This window comes from Perna viridis, chromosome 10 (genome assembly GCF_037379345.1).
Source record: "Perna viridis isolate PV_CMFRI_1.1 ecotype Kerala chromosome 10, ASM3737934v1, whole genome shotgun sequence".
NCBI classification, from domain to species: Eukaryota; Metazoa; Mollusca; class Bivalvia; order Mytilida; family Mytilidae; genus Perna; species Perna viridis.
The window spans coordinates 41,989,423-42,007,932 of NC_142454.1; the positions used below are offsets into that span (position 1 = coordinate 41,989,423).

The window sequence follows — 18,510 nt, forward strand, 5'->3', positions numbered from 1 at the left end:
CAATCAATCAATCAATCATGGGTAATGGTGGTAATTTTCCACCTAGCTTGACTTGGAAAAGTTCAAATATTTATTATTTGGGCTCCTCTTGAAGATAAGACACTGTATTAATGAACCGTATCACACAAAAGCTTGTTTAAACAACAGTATTTTGAAAAAAAGGCAATATCGGGTGATATAGTAGAAAATTCGAAAGTTCTGAAAATTCCCAAAGGGATAATGTAAGCGCCTAAATTGACCAGATATGTTAGGTACATCATTACCTTAATCATGAATGCCTAAAATATGTTGAAGAGTTGAATTTATGTGACTTTTGACCGAAAATTCGAAAATCCCATTTTTCGCATTTTTTGATGAATTCTGACCACGAAAATCGCCCAAATTCATCAAATGAACCCCAGAAATATAAATTGTGATAATACTAAGCAGAAACTAGCAAAAAAAAAAAACCCATTTTTATTGAAGCATTAATACCCTAGGGGTTTTGAAATTGAAAAATATGTCAATTTAAGCGATTTTTCGGCGGGGTAGGAGTACATTCTTGCCTTTTTACCGCAAACCGTAAGTGTTACTGCAATTTTCATGGTACCATTGTAAAGCTTAGACATTGGGCCATATAATTATTTCTAAATGTGTTTAGTTTGTTCATACATGCAATCCCAGGAAGGCTAAGGCGCTCAAACAATTGAGTCCCAAAAATCTTGGCTTTTTGACCCAGTGGGGTACAAATATAGGCTTATACTGAAAAAGAATCCGAGAATATTCTTTGCCGACAAATTGATTCGGTAATGGGAGGTATAAGGGTACTTAAAAATCACCATGAAGTTGATAAGTGGGGATGGGTGCACGGTGAACCCTCCCAGCCCACAGACTATTGTAGTACACAAATCCCACACGTGTGTCGTGAAAAGTGATCCACTGGCTTATATCAAATCTGCTTACATAATACGTAGTATGTATAATTATTTTGATTAACAAATTTATTTTCGTACAATCATAGTCAAGTAGCAACTTTCTAAAAGAATGTAATGAAATCAAAATTTACTGTCGTCAACGAAGTTGCACCAGACTCGAATCAGAATTACAAATTATCACATTTTAGTAAGTTCTTATCCATTACGTTTACGAACGGTTTAAATCCTATATAAACGGGAATTTGATTGGCTGACAGATTTGCAAAACTTAAAAAGTAAGCCGATACTTTTTACTTTATGCACAAACTTATTTTTATCGGCTTACTTTTAAAAAGCAAGTCGATACTTTTAAAAAGTAAGCCGATATTTGTTGAAAGTAATTTGTTTAATTTATCTACATTTGTAACAGTGGTAAAAGGGGGATAATCCTTGTGAGATTCATTGACAAAACAATGTGTGCTAAAATCGATAGTGTAAGACACGTATGTTAAGTTAAGAAACCAGACAGTGGGTGGCATATGAACAATTTTGTTTACAGAAATTTTTCACCTATTTAATGCACCTTTTCTCAATATTGAATAATGTTCTTTTTTAGCAACTGCAACAGAAATAAATTACATGGAAAGCATTGAAATTCATTAAAAAAGGGAAATAACTGTATATTTTGTGCAACATTTGGTTGCTTTACTGAATTTCGAAATCATTTTCTGAACCATTGATGTTCAGTTTAAAATATTTATACTATTTGACATACATATGGAACAAACAATTTAATGGGATGAAATATATATATATCATGGAATCTGGACCTCTCCCTATTTCCAGTGGCAATCAAAATTTCTCGACCCCGTTGTCCTTGTGTCCCTTCCCTTTTTCATTTCATCATCATTTCATGTTCATCGTCTGAATATAGCTGAAATATTGCTGCTCGGACGTTAAACCCCAACAAAACCAAACCAAACCTACATGGACAGTCTATAAAATTATTAACTAAATGTGTTCATTACAGCACAAATAACAAAAATCAAGTTGAATGACTTCAGATAATTACATTTTATTAGAATTACCTAGCAAATCGTGTAAACGTGATTTATGACATGTCCACAATATCAATACATAGTTTTATAAGTCATTTTTGCTAAGATTAGTTTGAAATATTTTTATCAGGATGCTGTTATCAACACGCAATCAGGCGATATGATTTTGGCGGGAAAGATCTGACTACTTGCTTAGAATCATTGTTGAATAAGAAAGGACATGCCTTTGTCACAACAGGTAAACTAATACATATATGATACTCATGTAATAATCAAAATCGGACTGTATAATATTCATCATGCAAAAATGCAATCAATTCCATTGTCAGTGAAAAGATATGTTTTAACCTTTCTGTTTTAGTTTTAACACGAAAAGTAAAAAAAAATGTTTTCGCATTGAATCGTTTTACTCCTATAAGAAAACGATAATAAAAAAAAATCATGAGAAAGTAAGTCAATGACATATTCACAATTGCATGTGGTTCCCCTAAACAATTTCTGAACATAGTCTTAACTGGTTTTGAATTAAAATCGTTCATGAAATGAAAGTATTTTTTAAAATATTGACAGAAATAATCAAATAATGAAACAAACATATAACACATAATACAAACACATAAAAACAAAACTGATAAAGGCCTGTTTTCCATGTAACCTTTGTTTATACCTACATTGTTTCTAAGGATACTTAATTTAAAATATGTCAGTTAAGACAAAACGACAGAAGAAACAATCAGAATTTGAATGGGTTTATATAATAAATGTAATACAGATTTAACTAACATTTAAGATCAGCTTTTTAAACTTTTGCTTTTACGATGTGATCTTTTGCGCATCAGGTTGTTATCTACTATACTAAAGTAAAGGCTTCCGCCATAATAACCGACATGGCGTTAAAACGAGAAATCAAATAATACATGCAATAGTTTATATATGAGAAGTCGGAGAATTTGTTAAATATTTAAACTCATTATTTCAGATACATTAGTTTTCCTCATTGATTAATGAATGGTAATCAAGGAGCCCAGATCGGAAATTCTATTCCCGGTTATATTAATATGTCCATATCCCAGTGACGAAATAAATCATCATACGTGAATTATATGTGCATGAGACAGCTAAAAAGAAACAAAGACCTTTATTAAGAAAACAGTTTTCTTCACATGCTCTTTAAGAGGTAGACCTGAGGTAAGTCTTACAAATCATTGGAACGTTTGTATTTACCATTTTTAAACCATCTGATGTAAGCATCAAAATAACTTGGACTGATTTTATTCTGTTTCAAGGGAATACAAACATTTCACTGATTTCAAGACTTATGTCCCTTACCCTAGATCTACCTCCTTAAATTAACTACCTGCACTATATGAACAAGCATAATCAGGATGGGGTTGTTCCCTTCCGGATTAATTATTAATAAAAAGACATGAATTGACTTGGTAAACCGCATTCCAGAAACTTTAATACGCAGGGCAGCCCAAATAAGTCTTGATCTGTGATTTTCAATATAATTTAATCAAATGGTTTGAATTATGAAAAAAAGACCTGCCCACTTTGGATCCATTACCTTTAGCAAATGTTAATACACAAACGGCAATATCTGGTGCATTTGGACGATAACGCATTCATTTTCTTACTCAACAAAAACATAGAAGATAACAACTCCAGCCCATTAAGTGCCTATCTAAAGAACATTTTGTTACCGATGCATACAAAGAATATCTATCCGATCTAGACATGTATAAAGCATAAATGTGTGTCTAGTTAATACCGATTCTCCGTCTCCCTTGCCTTATGTCTCATTTCCAAAACCTCCATACCCCTTTTCCAATGCCCATTACTTGAAGAATGAGAAATGGACTATCATTATTTTACGTTGTGAGCTTACCTTACCGGTGCACCTGGTCCATGCTCCCAGTTTTTTTGCGGAGTCCTAGTTGCTCATTTACTTTTGTTACTTTGTATGTATGTATTATTTTAGTTACCTTATGTTCTTTGTCGTGTTTGTCTTTTCCATGTCTGATCGTTGTCCTTGGATTACATTCCTGTGATTTTCGCTAGAATCTTGGTTCCCTTTTTACTCTTTCATAATTAAATCCTGGATAGATTATTTTTCTATCAACTACAGTAGAGCATACAATGAATAGTTTGCATATTGAGTATGATTAAAAAATAGTGAGTAAATAAAATAATGAAAGAAAAAAATAAGATAAAGATATATTGTCGCAGATTCAATGTTTAGTTCAAAAATTACTTTTTAACACGGGTATATCTTCCAGGGCAGTGAACTAAAGACATCTTAAAGAAATCTAAATGTGCAAAAATCTATTAAAAAGTGTTTTGCGAAAATTTAGTTGATAAGACGACATTCGCTTATCTATGATTTTCTGAATTCATAAAAAAGAAACGTGGATTCGAACGGTAATAAGGAAAACATAATCCATGGAGTGTGACTATACCAAGAAAAGACTCACACAACAAAGAAAATAAAATGACCGAAGTATAATTATAAATGAAACAAAATTGAATGGGCAACCGGGACTTTACTAAAATTGACCAGGTGCACCGGTAGTGCAAACGATGATTGTTTTTCTTGAAGCACCTGTAAAACATGGAACAAAAATGCGCGTACTTGGATATATATTATTGATATATTTTTGTCGTTTAGAAGTCGGATTTAATGGACTTCAAAATATGGTGCTTGACTGTATAGATGCATAGAATAAAGATGTTAGGAAATACCTTATATATAATATTGTATTATCTGGTGGAACCACAATGTTGTCAGGTATACGTGTATCTGTCATTTAATTAAACTGTACAGATTCTGGTGGAATAAAAGTATTACAATAAAAATATAAATAATCTGACTCACACCAACAGCTCAACATTGGTACTCACTGCTTCCCCGTTAAGCAGGTAGCGTATCGGGAAATCAAAGGATTCAAATCTAAACGAACAAAACCCATGGATAATAACTAAATACACTTATTTTGATGGGAATCCGAGTGGGATGTCATGCATTTCGGCTGGATTACTCTTCTAAACCAAAGCAGGATCTATCCGAATGGTCAAACAATTTTGTCCCTAAATGCATGGCATATACGTCAAAAAACGTACAACCATAATAAATTAAACATTTTAACGGAAGGACGGACTATACGATATGATTTGAAATTGTCATCATCAAGACATACTTGTATTAATATGTGATTCTGTAGTCATAAGATGCACTCATGTTAATTAATATATAACGTTTTTTTCGTGTAAAATGTCGTCTGGTTGTCATTTTCCAAATTTTGTTCAGACAAACAAAAAAATGTTTTCAATAAGTGCGTTACACATGGTAACATGCTAGCGCTTTCTTCGTAAATTGTTACAAAGCTCTCAAAATATTAATGCAATTATTTTGTAGGATTTTCCGAAAGACTTAGAAAATCACTACTGGCTCTAACGCCGAACTGCGGAGTGTAAATAGTATCTCCACCGACTCGAAAATACAGTGCATGGATTGGTGGATCTATTTTAGCGTCTAATCCTCCTTTTCAAGAAAGATGGATTTCACGCCAAGACTACGAAGAACACGGACCATACGTTGTAAACAAGAAGAAATTTTCTGAAAGGACTCTGTTCTAAATTGAATTCAATTGTTATACAATGTAATGATCAGGTAAAAAGTTATACGTTGAAATATTCAACAAGCCTGTAATAGCAAGCTATCTAGCTCTAGAATCGAACAAGAGCCAGCTCAGTGAGATTGTTTATTCGGGATTTAAAGTCATATCTGAAAATGTTCAACTGAATCCTGAGTTTGAATATCGACTTTTATAGTTTGGTTTCAAAGAATCACATAACCTCACAGTGCAAGTACGTACATTCATAACAGGTGATTTGTAATCTTTTCCGTAATAAATGAAACATAAGCAACTGCTGTTTGATCAATAACATGACATCTACATTGTTTTTTTTAAATATTATTTGTTATTATTTTTTACATTGTAGTAAGATGCTTATGCTGTTAAAACTACACCTGACACTTATGGGCTTCTGTACAAAAATGATATTTAAGGAATGACTGTTACATTTGTTCGGTTTATGAAGAAATAACCTCAATGCCCGTGGTGCATAGTTAGAAATAACCTGCTATGGGTTCCTTGTCAATTAATTTTAGTATCACAATTCTACGAGTAAATTATTAAAAAAGGTTCATGAAATCATAGTCACATTACACAACTTGATCTATGAGATGGTGGACAATTTTTTTTTATGCAGTCAGAAAGCGCGTTACTTCTGAAATTAAATTACATGTAGACACTAATATAAAACTGCGAAATTAAAAACAAATAACATGATTTGTAAAGGTGTTATTGACTATTAGGAAACGCAAAATGGTTGATTGGAGACAAGTGATATCAAAATTCTTACCGAAATCCTATAAATAGCAGATAGAATTGGAATCATGCTCAGTCTACTTTTTTGTGTTTCCTCAAGTAGAGAAACACTTTATGTCATTGTTACAAAGGTATAGGGGAAATGAGCTAGGAATTTTGCCTAAAAATATCAATGTAATGACATAACATTTGTTTATAACATAGTAAAATATATAGATATAAGGGAAAATATTATTTTGTGGCATTAGTTCAGTGTAAATGTAATAGTTATAATAGTGCAACCATTTTACATCATTTTGCAAAAACTGCAGAAAATTGTAAATTGTGTTGTAATTTCGGATGTATTTACATGTACATTCAGAAAACTATGTCCACACCAAAGAAATAACTTTTTACATATGATATTTTATGTAATAATGAATTAATTCACTACATTTGGAGTTGTTTCTTGGGTGTAGACACCATCTCCGTGCAGAAAATGTCAAGAAAGTTACCAATAAGTAGAAAATTTGACAGAATAACTAAATATTGGTAAAGTCAAGCAATTTTTCTGTCCTTTCAATTCAAAAGTATCAGAAGTATCTATTTTTTTTAATTTGTGATGATTCACAATTAAGTCATACAACACTAAATGACTAATTTTCAGATGATTTTAGTCCAAAAAAAAAAAACCTTCGTTATATCAATCCTTTGATACAAAGCAAACATTAAATATCGATATGTTGGCTAATAGATAGATTATAAAAGATAGACAATTGCGAAATTGAGGTCCATGCCGGTCAAAAATTGCACAATTGCATATACCTGTATACATATTGATTTTTGATGTCCAGTTTGTATTTTATGTTTGATCTTTGTATTGTAATTGCTTGACCCATATGGGTGTGATTTGCAAATAAAGTATTATTATTCGTACGTTTATTAAATGATAAATTTTTTGGATAACAGTTGGAATGTTTTATAGAATTTTGGAAAACAGATACATCCAATGACCAAAATAGATAGATGGCCTTAGGCTGAGATTTTCATCACGTTGGGGTATTGTTTATCAAACATGTACACCATGCGTATTCTCGTTATATTTGTTGTAAAGATATATGTTTGGACGATGCACACTAGTATTTTCCAATACCTACAGTCTGATCCGATTCAAGGAACTATAATTGTCGATCAGTTTCTGATCAGTCATCGGTCCTTTAAACTGATCGGTTAACCCGGTGACCTGCTCTATTTTACATCACGTGATCGATGATCGGTTGATAATTATACGGATTGGATTTTTTCGCTTTGATATATTTTTATACAAATTAACTATATATATCAAAGCTCTTTAATTTACATGAATCGAACAAAACTGCAATCAGGTCGGTCATCGGTTATCGATCCGTCAGTGATCATTCAATCATCGGTCATCGATCAGTCGAATAGTTGCGCGGATAGGTTAAAGGACTGTAACACTCCAATCAGTGCATACTAAATAATAAATTGTTCCTTGTTCTGATTCGACCAAAGCGCTGCTAAAGATACAATATGATGAAAAGTTTAATTGATCAACTGTAGGCACACCGATATCGTTATCAGCTTTTCTCTATTCAATAAATATCGGCAAAAATACGGAAACTTCAGTAATTCAAACACATCAAAAAACATAAAAAAAAGGCCTGAAAGTGAACACAGGAAAGGAAGACGATTAACATACACAATTAGGGAAACGAATGAAATATTTTGCACATACAAACTAAGATAAGGATACCAAGACGTCACAGAAAAAATAAAAGCATTTGCAATATAAACTCCACCCCGCTCCCCCCCCCCAAAAAAAAAAAAAAACGATATTGAGAACAGGTCAAAGAAGGGTAAACATATCTTGCTCCATCAGCGGTACATGTCATATTGCATGCAAGCTTAATCCAGTTAAATCTGGTAATAGTCGAGCAAAAATAATGCATCTTGCCGACACAAGTCATAAAGGGGTCCCTTTAAAAAAGACGTACTTACAACAAATTCAATAACAGCTTAGACACCTCACATCTAAAAATTTCCCAAGGACAAAATGGGATATTGATATATGCGTCGAAGACAAATCATCACATAAAAGTCGTGACTCGTAGAACATAAGAATCAATAACATATTCTACTTTTGTATGTTGTTTGTATGTGTGTGAATTGTTTTCTTTTTGTTGTCGTTACTGTATCAATTTTAATGAGAAATACTATGTGAATTGTTGGCTGAAACTATTGTGGTTTACCTTGTTTCTACTCGATAACATGTTTTTGTAAGCAATTAAACTTTCTAACATTGCAAACAAATATCTGTACGGAATTAAATACGTTTTATTGATGAAAAGACGCAACAGTGAACATTCTACACGATGACGAAATGTATAGTCCAAATGTAAACTGAATAAAAAAAACCAAAAAACCAAAAACAAAAACAAAAACACAAAACAAAACAAACAAAAAACACAACACAAACAAAAACAAAAACAAAAATAAAAACAAAAACAACAAGAAAAAAAAACAAAAACAAAACAAAACAAAAGAAATGATTCTTGGGTCATGACCTATGAAAGTTATAGTGTTATTCTTTTCTAAATAAACCAAAATGTCAGTTATTTAAACAAGATGATATAATATAAATGGAGTGATGCTCATATGTATATGTTTTTTATATTTCATTTCGATTTACTGTATTTTGATTGGATAAATACGAAGGTAACATTCCGTTCTATCACATGTCTCAGAAGGTGGTGGTTTTCGCCCTCTCGACTTGTTTCGGAAACATTTATTACAGTACTAGTTCAATTTCAGTTAATTTAACATTAGTAGGAATGTATTTAAGCATTGTCCACCTAAATAACAGCAATAAAACATTACCAAATGTTTGCAATAAGATATCAAATTTGAAAGCAGGAACATATCAATGATGTAAATAAAACCAAAAGTCAATGAACAATATCTCACATATCTGATTGTTAGGGTTTTATGTCAAATCATGAAAACTGAACCTTAATTCAGTAAATAAAACATAGCTAATACAATTTTACAAAAAAAAAAAAAACAATACATTGTCGCCCTCCCTTAAGTTTAGGGTGACAATGCTTTTCTCGGGGTAACAAACAGCTCTATCACCCTCTAGCTATATATTATATATATAATGTGCATTTCTACATGCTTGGCATAAATGCTAAACTATTATTTTATATTCTCCTACATAAGTAAAATAAAGTCTGAAAATAAGATGATTCATATATTCATATATATATATATGAAAGTGTGACGTCTTTAGAATTATATATATATATATATCTCCTGCAGATTTATGAACTTCTTAAGACTGAATATGTGCCAGTTGCTGTCGTTTACCCGGAACATTTGTCTCGGATTTCTTCAAACAAACTTTCTTTAAATGTGCCTTCCCTTTCGCCTCCTGGTCTTCGTTCATTCTCTTTTTCTGCATCAACTTCCCTGCAATCTAACTGCTCCCTTGATTTGCCATCGATAATTGTTAACAATCTCTTGCATAAATCATTAAATCTTTTCTCGACAGAAATAGGGCATTTAACATAGGTCGCATAAGGAAGTGGACATGTGTTCGGTTCGTTGCATGACATCTGTTTTGGAGCTGGAATAATAATAATAATAATAATAATAATAATAATAATAATAATAATAATAATAAAGTTTAATATTATAAATGAAGATCTTGCAAACATTGACTTTAGTAAACAAATGTTCAAAGGACTTTCCGCCCATTCCTAATTAGTTTGATAGATTTTTATGGTGCACTGAATCAATATAGCACTTTAAAATTCTGATAAATTTACCGGTCATATTTAAGAATAGTGTAACATAGAAATTTAAATATATTACATGTACTTACGATATGTATTATCGTCTGAAAATAGATTTAATAGTATAGACATAAATAGGATAGGAAACATAGCACTTATAACAAAAAGCAATAAAAAAAAACACCACAAAAACAAACAAACACGCAAAAAAGCCCAGTAGAAAATAAAGACACAACAAAACAAACGAAAAAGAAAACTAAAAAAAAAATAATAAAAAAATAAAACACAGGAAATAAAAACCCCATAGACAACAAAAAACCGATATAATTGAATAATTTTTGATTAAATAATGACGATATCCAAAACTGTAAACAATTTTGTTTCGATGGAGGATAGGCGCAAGACACAGTACATTGAAGTTTTTGCTCGTAATGTTGGTGTATTTCACGCACTGACCTTACTCCCAGTTTCCAGTGGTTTGCAGGAAAAGCAGATTCTCCCGAAGTAGAAAGTGCATGTATATTGCGAATTATTAATCAGAACGGTTGTTGATCAAATTCAGATTGAAACAACTTTGTAGAATTATATATTATAGTGATGCTTTTAATTTAATATTATTGCTAAATACAATATCTACCAAAAATTTTGTTTTACAAATTGATACAATTAGTTCCTACCCAATCCAATAGATTAAGGACATTTGCTATTGATAATTATAAACCAGGGATGTTTCTTTTGATCTTTTTATTGTTTTTAGTGTTCAGACACCACACTTGTTACCAGATTGTGGTTATCATTCAAATTTTGCTTACTTGTGATTTGTATTTTTCCACGAAAATCTGCTTCTTAGAGCCACCATTGATTACAAGAAAGAGTAATCAAGCGAATCAAGGTTATAGTGGTAATCAAAAGAATGTAATCCAGGGACAAAGACCAGACATGGAAAACAGACATACACAACAAAGAACATAAAGTAACTTAAATCATACATACAAAGTAACAAAAGCAAATGAGCAACTCGGATTCCAATAAAAAACTGGGAGCATGGACCAGGTGCACCGGTAGGGTAAGCGTCCTCAAGAGCAATACAAAATGATTTAGTTGTAATCTACCAAAGATGTAAAGACTAAATAACAGGAAGATATTGGCTTAGTAAGAAGATTTACGTTTACATATTCATCATGTAAATGCATAAGTTTGAGACAAAACTTAGTAATATAATGAAGTAGAAATACAATCCAAATAATTTTAGTTTCTATTTCGTGAATCTTATTCAATAACGTACATAAGATATTCATACCTAATATCTTTATGACTACAATGCAAGCCCGATTCAAACAGGTAATTGATTTACAAAGGTATAAATGGTATATCTTAACTGACATTATTGGGTTGTATATGTTCTCCAATTTAAGTCAGACAGGTTTCTGGTTTATCAAGGACTTGATGTAAACAGGTTTTAATAACACAAAACACACATATTTTGAACATCAAACACAATATATCGAGTCGAGTTCTTACCAATAATGAGATTCCTGGTCTCCTTTGGCATAGTACAAGAATCGCAAAAATGAGTTTCAACATTTTTCTCACTAACTATGTCACCTCCATCATTGACTGCAAAAATAGTTTTGACAATGATGAAAACCATCACCTTTAATATGTACTACTCCACACACGCGTTTGACTTGTCAAATATGTTTCAAGAAGAAAATTAATTTCAAATTATATACTACAGTTTACATAGATACGGCATTTGATTTCCGGAAATAATGAAAATAAACATTTGTTTGGCAAGCTACAAAAAAAAAAAATGTTTTGTAAACCGTTCTAATTTTTCTGATTGCCTACATTTCTAACTTTGCACATCATCGTGATTTCACTGCTGAAGGAATGGGCGGGCAGATTCAAATTTGGCAATTATTTCAATTTCAATATATAAATTCCTTATGACACTGCAAACACAACAACGTTACAAGTTAATAAGGAATTTCATAAAGAGATCAAATTTACAATCCAATCTAGAGCTGTAATGCATATGGTTTATTGATGTTAGTAAATTTAATTCGCATGACTCAAAGTGAAATCAATGGCATCGTGACCGGTGAACTGACAGTAAAAAGGATTCCTAATCTAAAATTCATAGTTGTATACTAACATACAATATAATTTTGCTTCATAATTATGTCATAACATTCAAAATATTGTAACCATACGTGGAATTTCCATACGCGAAGACGTATGAACTTGCAGAACACCTGAGAAGCTGATGTCTCCAATCTTTATACATATGTATCCCATTGCGCTTGGACTTTTGCCGCGAGTGGCACTATCACTTCTAAAAAAAATAACATTGAGAAGTAAATCGGTATATCTTTCAAATATCTCCTACCACTTTTGACATTCACAAATAATACAACTTTATACTAAATTCTAAAAATTAGTTATCTGACCTACTAAAAGGTGATTTAATTATTTTATATTTTATATTTCATTAAATCCGTGCGTTGAGTATCGAACATACGATTTAATATTCAGCAAAAAAAAAAAAAACGTGTGTTTGTGGTTTAAGTATAAGACTAAATATTAAATTTTACACTGAAGTGCTATAAATACCATCTTTTACACTACCGATGCACCTGGTCCATGCTCCTAGTTTTCAGCGGAATCCGAGTTGCTCATTTGCTTTTGTTACTTTGTATGTATGGTTTAGTTACTTGGGTTCTTTGTTGTGTATGTATTTTTTCCATGTCTGGCCTTTGTCCCTGGATTACATTCTTTTGATTACCGCCGGAATTCAATAACTCTTTACCATTCTAACGATATAGAAATACATGTTGGATGCTAATATATACCTGTAAAGTCTGAAACCGTCTTCCTCCTTTATGCAACTATACTTAAACATACTCATACCATTTTCTATGATTTTCATTGTTTGTCCAGTAAATATGACAATGAAATCTTTCTGATACGTTATATCTATCCACTTTGTTTGTAATTTGACATCCAATTCTGAACATGTTTGAGCCTCTCCTTATGAAAAAATAACAAGTAAAAAACAAATAATTAGATTAAAATCAATGAACCCTACATAAAACAAAAATACCAGAACTTAAAAAGAGACAAAAAGGCCTCACCGTATTGAAAAAAAATACTAGAGTTAAACAAATTTTTAGATTATCCAATTGATCAATCAAAAGTTAAAGAGTAGTTTAAAAAATAAACTTGAATCAAAGAAGCAAAAAAAAAAAAAAAATTACTAAAAAATAAAAAAAACAAAAAAACAAAAAAAAAAAAAAAAAACAAACAAAACAAAACAAAACAACGCAAAATACCACAAAGCGGGTTTTTTGCGGGATTTTTTATCTTCGCTATACTAGAGATACTGAGATATTGCGAAAACAAATGCTCGCCAAATTTAGTGTCATTTTATATATAATGTTCAATTCCCTTAAAAAAAAAAGAACAAATCGCGAATTGTGGCACCCACAAAAAATGTCTGCTATACGAATTATATATATATATAAAAAAAAAACAAAACAAAAACTTAAAATTAAAACAAAAACAAAAACAAAAAACAAACAAAACCAAAAATAAAAGAAAACAAAACAAAATAAAACAAAACAAAAACATAGAAGAATCATTTTCTGGTTGTACACTGTATTTCTGCAACATCCGTGGGCATTTGATAAGACGAATTTGATAATAATTAAAAAATGAAATCCAGGCAACATTCACTTCAGGCATTATTCAATCACTTAATTGACTTTTTTAGAATGTTGTTTACGTATCAGTTAAATACTTTCCTTGATGATTGAGTAGCCAACTTACCTTTCAAGAACAGGGTGGCAATCAAAATGACGACAATAATACTGCAATTCCACATTTTCCCTTGATCAAGTCAACAACATTATTCCAGAAATTTCTCAGTGAGATTTATATATCGCCACGGCCTTTAATCTTTTTAAATGTACAGCCAATAGAGGGTTTTCTAATGCTAAAGATATTAATCAACAATTATGGTATGACATATGATGATAACATACATAATTTCGTTGATATCATATGTCAAGTTACGTTGCAATAGTATAGTCATTAAGCCGTTTAAAGTGTGTTGTGACATTCTGGTGTCCTCTTGGTTTTACCATTGCTGTCCTATTGACATTTTTTGTGGTCTCATTTTGGTGTTCAATTTGCTGTTCCTTTGATCTCATTTGGTGTTCACTTTGTTGTCCTTTGGCATTATTTGTAGTCTCATTTTGCTCTTCCATTTGTTGTCCTTTTGGCATTTCTGTTGGTCATATTTTGCAGTTCCCACAGATGCAATTGTATAGCCGTCAAACCGTTTAGATTGTGTCGTCTTTTTGTCATTCTTTGTCGTGTCCTTTTGGTGTTCCTTTTATCGTCCTTTAGGCATTCTTTGTGGTCTTTTTTGAGTTCCCGGTGTTGTATTTTGGAATGCTGTGTAGTGTCCGCAGTGTTTTTAGTGTAGTCTTTTTTGCATACCTTGTAGTGTTCTCTCATGGTGTTTTTAGTGTTTTTTTGTTTTCATTTTTTGTGGTATTAATTTGGTTTTCCAAATGTTGTTTTTGGGCATTCATAGTGACATCATTTCGGTGTTCCCAGTGTTGTCTTTGTCATTCCTTGTGGTTTATTTTTGTGCTTCCCGGTGTTATTCTTTTTGGAACTTATTGTGGGCTTTCCAGTTTTACCCCATTGTTTCATTGTTGTGTCATCTTAGTGTTCTTTGTGTTGTCATTTTGGCATTCCTTGTGGTGTACTTTTTTGTTTCTTGTTTTGTCTTTTATGGCATTCCTTTTGGCCTCAATTTGGGGTTCCCAGAATTGTCCTTTTGGCATTCTTTGTGGCCTCTGTTTTGGTGTTCCTGGTGTTGTCCTTTGTCATTCCATGTAGTTTCCTGTGGCATTCCCAATGTTGTTCATTTGGTTTATTTTGTGGTCTTATTTCCCTGTGATGTCCTTGTGGTGCTCTTGGTGTTGTCCTTCCAGCATTCTTGTTATATCTTTGGGGTTCCCTGTGTTTTTTTTGGCATTCCGTCTAATGTTATTTTGGTGTTTCCGTTGTTGTACCTGTAGTGTTCCCAATGTCCTGAAGTTGTTCTACACTCGGAGGATTCTACGCAAGCCGTATCTACATATGGGCTATGACGATTATTATCATCCAGGACTTTTGTTCAATTAAGCTATTGTTTCAACAGCTTTTTTGAAGAAAAAAAATTCTATTAATAAAGAATTCAATTCTTAGAAATAGTATAAAGTAGTTTTTTAATTGGCGCTTCTTGATCATGATTTCTAATTTAACAACATTAAATATGTAATATAAGATTTATTTCGAGTAAATGAAAAGAAATTATTTTGTCGTCGATTAACATGTAATTTGCTGTCACGTTGAAAATTAGACTATATCTATCTAGATATATTTTGGTTCTACTATTCATGTGAATCTATTGGTAATTTAACAAAAGTTTAAACTGAAAACTACAATGTAAGTGTAGAAATAAAGTTTATGTATTACATCTTAAATTACGATTTGACAGAAATTTCACAATTCATTCATGTCTCGACTAAATAAATGTGTACAAGTAACTGTTATGATAATTTCAAAAAAAAAAAAAAAAAAAAAATCAATCACCTTGACATGACGTATCCGTTTTGGAAATTGACAATAGTTAAATTTTTTAAACATAAAACTAGTAAAAAAAAATGTAATGTTATACTTTCAAAACAGATTATTTTCTGCAAGTAAGACCAAGGACAACTTGAATCATGAAAGCAATATATTCTATATGCCAGTGTAGACAATATCAATCACCTAAATAATATCATAATTACAATTATCCTGATTTTAGTATCTTGTATTTCATTCGCAAATAATAAAACAAAAATCCCAAAAGTACGCATTTTTCACCATTCCTTGCCGATCATGTTAATTAAATTCATTAGACAGATAAAATCTACAACTTAGGCCAAAAAAGTAAGCTTTTTTTTTTTCAAATATCACTTTTTGAAATAAATATGGAGTTTTATAGTTCTCTATTGGTGAGTCTTAGATCTATTTCACAAAAGAAGAACGAATCCTCTAACTTCAATCTATGACATGTGCAATTGAAAAACTTATTTTCCATTGTCAAATATCTATTCTTTCATAGAAACATGCAAGCTATAGACCGTATGGAGATCACATCAAGCGTGTATGTGTTTTGACATGTTTATATTGTTTCCACTTACGAAGGCCGTAAGGGCGAATATTTGGGCTTCATTTCTTTACGTTCATGCGTTTTATTTGTATTTTATACATACTTAATTCCCTTTTACCTTGTAAATGTGCCTGTTGTTCACTTATTTATTATTGTTTCCTTGAAATTGCAGCTTTGCTCTTATTTCGTAAGTTTAACGGTCATTATCATTATGAATGGCATAAACATGTAGTATAAAAAACCAATATGCCGCATGAATTCTTCTAAAATGTTTAATACCCTCTTCAAACGAACATGTCATTATACGGACAGTTCTGACGCCTCTTAACATCTATGCTCGTTCCTAGCTAATTTTATTTGTACAATTATGTGTCTTTTTTGTATGGGATTTTCTCCGTCTGTTGTCTCGTGGTGTTCCCGTATTGTTTTGTCTATGGATTTCCTCTCATCACTACAAAAAATCTGGTCGTCATCAAGAACTCGTGGATCGTTATGTTGTATCCCTTTGCACCATCTGTTTATCGTGTCAAGGTTTTTCTTTTCTTTTTCGTCTTCCCCAGAAGTGACATTTTATGTGTAACTCGCCGGTGTTTATAGAAAAAATAGAAGACGCTCAACCTACTCGTGCACCTGGTCCATGTACCTAGCTTTAGTTTAGTCCGGTTTCTATCTACTTTTGTTCCTTTGAAAGTATTATCATGGTTTACCGAACATTAACCTGATCTATAATCAAGTCAAGTCCAAAGTAAGTCTGATAGAATGATATAACACCACCACAGCAGCCGGTGCCTTAATGGTCTTGACTTGGTACAAGCATTTCAAACCAAATAATGGGTTAAATGTAGGTTTTATAGCGCGCAAAACCCACCTTCCCTCTTCCATTGCGGCGTGAATATACCGGTGGTGATAAAATAGTATTTGCATGCTATAGTGTCATGATCAATAAATCAGTTGTCAAATCAGTTCAAATAATAATTTACAAAAAGCAATACTTACTCATTATAAAAGAAGAAACTGAGTACAATGCAGCCACTCATCATGTGTTATACACTATTAACACAATGACAAACTCATTCACTTTAACTAAGTATCGTGATGAAAACGCATTATTCAACTTCGAATTTGTGGGAAGAAGTCCGAAATTGACTATAAACTAGATCAGTAGAACAAATCACCGTTAAATATACGACATTATAAATAATGTTTTTTTAACCGCCAGATTTGGATCTTTAGCTTGATATCACAAAACTATAAATTATGCGATAGATAAAACATTGAGTAAAAAATTAACTTGAAGATTTCAAAATAAATTAAAGGTGAATCTCTCTGAATGCACTAATACGACAGCACGACACAAAATTCCAAATAAAAGATAAAACTAGACATTGTACCTAATGGGGCTACTACATATATCCCCCGCTGCCCATTGAACCCTATACATTTGGGGACCAATATGGACATACGATTCATATTGGGCACAATTTTTATGGTGGATAAATTACGCACAATTTGCTGCCATTTCTAAAACTCGCGACTTCAAACAGCAATAAGTACTATTAATTTATTGACAAACAATAACAGAATATGACTTATTCCTTACAGTATGCACATCTCCATATGATAATCTAACACTCCATTAAGTTTCATAACAATCCTGCTAGTCGTTAAGGAAGAATTGTGGACAAGGCATCATTCTAAGTTTTGTGGAAAATGCAAAAGTTCCATAATTTTTGTTCAAACATTAATTCCTGAACATATCCATGTGATGACATCATATCCCGCAAAGTCTTATATCAATGTTGTAAGAAGCTAAGAAAACAGACAGACGGACCCACACACAGACATGGTGACACATACATACCCCCAAAACCTTTGTTAGTTGGGTAAAGTGAGTTTAATCAAAACCTTAAATATTTATTTTAACCGGACCTGCGTATCGACATTATTGATATTCGTGTATCTCAAATATATGAAATTTTGTAGAACATTTAATTATTCATAGTCTAAAACTCCAAATAAAAAGCATTTTGAAGACGCATAGCTACGGCATTGATACAAGAGCACAGTCGTTTTCATTTTTGCACTGTCCTATGATTTGAAAAGAAATCAATAACAAACACATTCACTTCCGGAAGATGATAAAATAAATCTTATCTC

The 18,510-nt window shown here is 31.9% G+C and overlaps 1 protein-coding gene across 1 annotated transcript; it reads right to left on the reverse strand.

Moving 5' to 3' along the window:
• Positions 1-8,658: 8,658 nt before the first annotated feature.
• Positions 8,659-15,239, reverse strand: LOC148605953 (uncharacterized). Its single transcript, XM_088550809.1, has 6 exons — positions 13,968-15,239; positions 12,992-13,169; positions 12,353-12,474; positions 11,658-11,753; positions 10,226-10,240; positions 8,659-9,967 (listed from the first exon to the last, which is right to left on the reverse strand). Exons 1-6 carry the CDS (start codon positions 14,020-14,022, stop codon positions 9,705-9,707), a joined length of 729 nt encoding a protein of 242 aa, XP_088406935.1. The 5' UTR covers positions 14,023-15,239; the 3' UTR covers positions 8,659-9,704.
• Between the last annotated feature and the right edge of the window lie 3,271 nt (positions 15,240-18,510).